Here is a 6687-nt window from a genome sequence, read left to right as displayed (position 1 = left end):
CCTGCAGTCCGACGCTCCTCCCATTCTCTGACTACTGACATGTTGAACTGCACCTGGGAGCACACCTTTTACAGGTAAACATGCACACACCTGTTACAGGTAAACATACACCTGTTACATGCAAACACACACACACCTGTTCCAAGTAAACACACCTGTTCCAGGTAAACGCACACACACCTGTTACATGCCAAACACACACACACCTGTTCCAAGTAAACACGCCTGTTACAGGTAAACACACGCAGATGATGAAGAGAGAGAAATTACAGAGGGAAAGGAGTGAGGTCAAATAAGAGTCAGGTCAGAGGTGTAAAAACTAAGTAGAATCTCCATACACCGTGGGGGTGCACTTGATTCACACCTCCCACTAAATAAAACACACTCAGTCTTAGAATGCCAATAGAGAGACATATCTAACACACATTAAAGACAAACTTTCAGTACATTCAAGTAACGTGTGTCTGCTGATGAAAACCCCGTCTCTCTTCTCTTCTCCAACCAGACAGATTCCTTTGACAGGAATCAAACAAGCGCAGCTTTTGAGGGCTGTTTGATTCGCCTCCCCACTGCCGTCCCCCATTGCCCTTCGCCAGTAATTAGGCTGATAATTGCACTTTATGTCCCCCTCATTCAGAGCCCCTCCCTTTTGCTGCGCTCGCACGCCACCAGCACGCCCGGACACTCTCATTTGCATACCGGTTGTGTCAGTTGCATAAATTACCGCCACTTTAAGTGTTGCCAGACAAAATAGCAATCATTGTTCAGCATAAGAGGTCCCTGTGAAAGCAGAGAGGGAAACTGTGGCAGAAAGAGAGACAGAGAGAGAGAGACGGACACAGACAGAGAGAGAAGCAGAAGAAATGTGTGTGTGTCTGTTCTCAGTAGACAGACCATAATAAAGTGTTTATTGGTAAAGATGTGAACAGCTCTGTGCTGTATGGGTAGTCATGCAAGTTGACTCTGTCAGGCATGCTGGTACGTAGCTAACCTGGGAGGCTTCTGAGTTTGTGTTTGTGGTGTAGGTGTGTGTGTGTACCTGTGAGTGCACATTTGTGTTTCTGTGATTGGGGTTTTTTCTGTCTGTGTGTGTGTGTGTGTGTGTACATGTGTGTGTGTGTATGTATGTGTACATGTGTGTGTGTTTAGATGTAATCTGTCCCACAGCGACAGACAGAGAGGTGAGAAGCTGAGAGCTCTCAGTGACTGTTCATTGTAATCTGCTCGATACGCACTAATTGCTCTAATTTGTCTGTCTTGTTTTTCTCTTGCTGTTTGCTTCTGTTTGTGTGTGTTCTGTGCTTGTGTGTGCATGTGCTTTGGTGTGGGTCTGTACGTGTATGGTATGTGTGTTTGCCCATGTGTCTGCTTGTGTGTGCGCGCATGTATGTGTATTCATGTGTGTGTGTGTGTGTGGTTTGTGTGTCACACAGTCCCTGGACGGTTTCGTGTTCGTCGTCAGTCAGGAGGGACGTTTCCTCTACATCTCAGAGACAGTCTCCATCTACCTAGGACTCTCACAGGTAAGACACACACACACAAAGTCACACACACAAATACACACACGTGCAGACACACACTCACACATACATGCACACATACACCTGCTCTCACACACACATGCACATGTGCTTTTATGCTTTGATGTCCCTTCCCCAGAGGATACGAATATGTTTGACTGTGCTCCTTTGCCAATCCCTCACGGTATCTCTCAGGGGTGATACTATCCCTTTCCATCTCTCTCTCTCTTGCTCGCTTCCATCTCCATCCCCCCATTCTCTCTCCTTGTTCTACTTCCTCATTCCTTCCTCCCTCCCTCCCTACCTCCCTCTCTCCCCTTCCCCCCTCCCCTATCTCCCCCCATCTCCCCCTATCCTCCCCTCCACTCTCTCCACCTCCCCTCCTTCCCTCTCTCCTCCTCCCCTCCTCCCCTCCCTACCTCTCAGGTGCTCACCTCTGGTGATTGCCACTGGCCCCTTGTAGTGGAATGTTAAGTCCTGCCATTTCGCCCAGATGCATAAATAATAACAGTAATTACTGGCCAGCAATCAAAGTGTCGCCCTGGCGCGCCCAGCCCGTCTGGGGGAACGAATCGATCGGCTCCTTAAAAGCCAGATTGATCGTGGAGGGGGGAGGAGAGGAGTACACCAAGGGGCTTGGGAGGGACTGATATAGACAGAAAGAGAAAGAAAGAGCGTGGGGAGGGAGGGAGGGAGGAGGGAGGAGGAGAGGAGTGATAAGAGAGAAATGTCGGGAGGGATAAAGGATAGGGTACAGCCTGAGAGAGGGGGAGGGAGAAAGAGAGGGAGGAAGGAAGGAAAGAGGGATGGACATTACAATAGCAGAGTAATTGATTGTTTTTTTGAAGGGGAGATTTGGTGTGGTCAAGGGTCTTTTGCTGAATGTATTAAACCCTCCTTGAGAAAAAGGTTTGTGTGTTGTGTGTGCATGTGTGTGTGTGCATGTGTGCGTGCATGTGTGCGTGTATGCATTCTCTTCGATTTGACCATCTGAACAGGTGCAATGACAAAATACACAAATGGTGAATGAGCGAAAAGGAAAAAGAGGAAGTGAGAGAAAGGTAGAGTGAAGGAGAAAGAAGAAGAAAGATGGATTGATAAAGAGAGAGAACATGAAAGTAAGAGAAAGAGTGATGTAAGAGCATGAGAAAGAATGAGAGAAAGACAACAGAAGGAGAGATAGAGAGAGAGAGAGAGAGAGAGAGAGAGAGAGAGAGAGAGAGAGAGAGAGAGAGAGAGAGAGAGAGAGAGAGAGAGAGAGGGAGGGAGGGAGGAGAGTCAGAGAGAGGAGAGAGTAATTCTGCTGTTGTAAACAGGTGATCCATACGTGCTGTCCTGGGAGAGAGAGGTTGTTAGTGTCTGAAATGAGAACCTGGTTTGTTAGCTGTGAAGGACCAGATGGTTCACACAGAACATGCACACACACAGAACATCTACCCCAGACACCCGCCTAATCATCCAGACCTAGTCTTGCAGCTGGGATGGGCATATGGGAGGAGAGAAAAAAAGAGAGAGAGCGAGAGAAAGAGGGGGGTGAGGGAGGAGTAACTGGTGGTTGTGGCTGTGGAGGACTGGTTGTTCCTGTGGGTCTGTCTGTTTCCCCCATGACCTCTCTACCCTGGCTTCTCCCCTGGGCCTGCCCCAGACAGGGGGCTTGCTTAGCCGGCTTAGTCCAGGTCAGGTACCTTGACCAAGGGCAGAGCCTGCCGCCTTCACTACAGCCTCCCTGGAGGGTAACCCCCCACACAGGTGAGCAGGCCTGACAGACGGGAGATGAACCCTGGACCTCCCCATACCTGTGTACGCAGCAGGGGAGAAGGGGGGGGAGAGGGGGAGGGACGGAGGGAGGGAAAAGGACAAAGGAAGGAAAGAGGAAAGGAAGAGAAAACAAGAACGGAGAGGAAGGAAGGGATGGAAGCATAGATGGAGGAGAGGGATGGAGGGAAAAGGACGTGGGAGGAGAGGAAGAAAGAGGGGAGATAGAGTGAGGAGGAAGAGTGGGGGAATTGATCTGGGACTGGTTAGTATGCAGACCCCTTCTGCCCCCACCTACCCCTCCACACGCCCCCCATCAGTCAGTGGAGGAGAGGAGAGTGGGGGCTGTGTGTGTGTGTGTGAGGGGTGGGGTGTTAGCGAGGGGGAGCGAGAGGAAAGGAGAGACATGATATAAATAATAGCAAGAGCTTTAATATGTATCGAGGCGTCCGGGCAGTGGTCCACCACACACAACACACACACACACACACACATTCATTCAACACATTCACAACAACCTTGTGCACACTCGCTCACAACTGTCACAGATGCACACACAATCACACACAAACAGGCACCTAAAAGACACACACGCGCGGGCACACAAACACCTCCTCTCTTCCTCACATTCCTTACCTTTTTCTGTTCGCCTTCCCTTTCTTTCTTTATTTCTATCCCTCCCTCTCCTTCTCCCCCTCTCTCATTTATTCTAACTCTTTTCCTCCGTCTCCTTTTCTTTTTATCTCCATCTCCATCGCTCTCTCTCTCAATTTATTTTTCTATCCTCCCTCCCTCCTTTCCTCTCTTTTCCATCCCCCTCTCTCTCTGTCTCCCCATCCCTCCCTCCCTCTCTGCAGTTAGCTTCTCTCCAGCAGTGATGTCCTTGAAGACATGCTGCTGAAGATCCCATATAGCTCCAGTAAATGGATCTAATCCCCTAATAAATGTCTCTGTCCTACAGACCAGGGAGGCTGCTGCAGCAGGCAGTAAAACAGGGGGGAGACTGGCAGACAGACAGAAAGACAGACAGATAGGCAGACAGACAAGCAGTCAGACAATCAGTCAGACAGACAGGGGGTCTACTGGAGGGTTGGGGGGGCCTGGGGGCCTGGGGTCTGGGGGCTGGGGGTCTGGGAGATTGGGGGGCTGGGGACTGGCCTCCATCCTGGGGTGGTGGAGGTGGGGGAGGGAGGGCTGTAAATGAACAGAGGTTGAGAGGAAGGAGAGTGCTGAGGAGAGTACATCTCCTTGACTTTAAAGACCAAGAGGAGACACAAGAAAGGCAATAACCCTCAGATGATCATAACTGTGTGTGTCTCTCTCTCCCTTCTCCCCTCTCTTCTGTCCCTTCTCCCCTCTCTCTCTCCCTCTCTTTCTTATCTCTCCCTCCCTTTCTCCCCTCTCTCTAACCTCTATATCTTCCTCTTTTAATTCCCCTCTCCTTTTACCTCTCACCCTGCGTCTCTGCCCTTTACCACCCTTTTACTCTCCCTCCCTCCCTCTCTGCCCTCCCTCTCTCTCCTGTTAGGTGGAGTTGACAGGCAGCAGTGTGTTTGACTACATCCACCCTGCGACCATGTTGAGATGGCCGAGCGGCTGGGCATCCAGCCCCACCTGCGGGCGGAGGCAGGCTGCCTCACACAGGGCCCGAGAGCGCCTCCAGCTCCGCCTCCACGCCGTCGCTGGCGGGCACGCCAGAGCCCGGTACGTCTGGGAGCGCAGCGTGGGTCTGTGAGTGTGTGTCTGTGACCGTGTGTCTATGTGTGTGTGTCTGTGAGCGTGTGTCTATGTGTGTGTGTCTGTGAGCGTGTGTCTATGGTGTGTGTCTGTGAGCGTGTCTATGTGTGTGTGAGTTTGTTTTGATACAAGGCGAAGATGGACATTAAGTGCAAACAAAGCACACACACTCCTTGAGGGTTTAGGTTGGTTGAGGGGCAGGTTCTAGGGGCGTACGTGAAGCCCTCTGTCACATGCTTGCATGTAAAAAAGGGCTATACAAATACATTTGTTTTGATTTGACACACAAATACACACAGACAAACAAACACACACACACACATACACACATTAACACCCACGCACACTCCAGCCCCTCGTCTTCAGTGTCTCTTGGTGTCTTCGCCCCCCAGCCCCCTCCAGCCCCCACTCCCCCAGGGATGAGGCTCCAGACAGGGGCTTCTTTATCAGGATGAAGTCCACACTCACCAAGAGAGGCCTCCACATCAAATCTTCTGGTTACAAGGTGACACACATACACGCAAGTTTCAGCAATTCAAGCAAATTCAAGGATTCCAGTTGAGAGTTGAACTTGGCATAGATGGTTGTGATTGGTCAAAATCGAATATTTTCCTGTCAGTGATTCACGTGACTGGAAGAATCCGCTGTCGGCCAGCCCTGGTGCCTGGCTCGGGGCGACCGGTGCGTCGACCAATGGGCTTGGTGGCGTTGGCTCACACCCTCCCTCCTTCCACCCTGAACGAGGTCCGCCATGGAGAGCAACATGTTCGTGTTCCGTGTCAACATGGATCTGCAGGTCACATACTGTGAGAACAGGTAGGACTGTGAGCGTGCGTGTGTTTGTGTGTGTGTGTTGAAATGATAGATGTAACCCAAGGAGGCTGCATATGTCTAATGTGTATGTGTGAATGTGTCTATGTGTGAATGTGTGTGTGTGTGTGTGTTGTGTGTGTGTATGTGTGAATATGTGTGTGTGTGTGTGTGTAGGATCTCGGAGTACATGGACCTGACCCCAGCAGAGGTGGTGGGTCACACCTGCTACCACTTCATCCATGTAGAAGACCTGGAGAACCTCCGCCTGAGCCACGAAGACTGTGAGAACCACTAGAGTACTGCTAGAGAAATGTACCATGTACTATGCTCATATGCTACTATGCTATCTTACTACTAGATTACCACTAGAGTACTCTTGGAGTACTGTTAAAGTACTGTTAGAATTTTGCCAAAGTCTGCATCCTTAGAATACTGTTTAAAAAACCTGTAACTGTGGAACTGTCCTATCACTGTCAGAGCACAGTCAGAATACTGAGTTGGAGGACTGTTTGATGACTATCAGCTTACTGTGCTGATCTAGAGCCAGTGGTTCCATCTCGATGGCTGGAAGCTGGTTCTGAACCGGTACTGAGACGCTGGGTGAATGTGGGGCCTGGTTTCAGTGGCGCCCTCTGGTGCCTGTTAGGAATATGACTTCCAGTTTACAATCTCATCTGACTTGTCTTCTCTCTCTCTCTCTCTCTCTCTCTCTCTCTCTCTCTCTTCTCTCTCTCTTCTCTCTCTTCTCTCTCTCTCTCTCTCTCTCTCTCTCTCTCTCTCTCCTCTCTCTCTCTCTCTCTCTCTCTCTCTCTGTCTCTCTCTCTGTCTGTCTGTCTGTTCTCTCTCTCTCTCTTGTTCCTTC

At 50.3% G+C, this 6687-nt stretch overlaps 1 protein-coding gene across 1 annotated transcript in view; it reads left to right on the top strand.

Moving 5' to 3' along the window:
* Positions 1-6: 6 nt before the first annotated feature.
* Positions 7-6687, top strand: part of npas1 (neuronal PAS domain protein 1) — a gene marked incomplete at its 5' end in the record, with an annotated part of 10572 nt that continues 3891 nt past the window's right edge. Inside the window, 10 exon segments of the mRNA XM_062455488.1 lie at positions 7-40; positions 43-74; positions 1434-1523; positions 4804-4843; positions 4846-4910; positions 4913-4979; positions 5405-5526; positions 5640-5762; positions 5764-5828; positions 6000-6106. Of these exon segments, the coding sequence (XP_062311472.1) occupies positions 7-40; positions 43-74; positions 1434-1523; positions 4804-4843; positions 4846-4910; positions 4913-4979; positions 5405-5526; positions 5640-5762; positions 5764-5828; positions 6000-6106 (745 nt within the window).

Source organism: Osmerus eperlanus, unplaced genomic scaffold, assembly GCF_963692335.1.
Source record: "Osmerus eperlanus unplaced genomic scaffold, fOsmEpe2.1 SCAFFOLD_280, whole genome shotgun sequence".
NCBI lineage: Eukaryota > Metazoa > Chordata > Actinopteri > Osmeriformes > Osmeridae > Osmerus > Osmerus eperlanus.
This window is presented reverse-complemented; position numbering and strand designations above follow the sequence as displayed.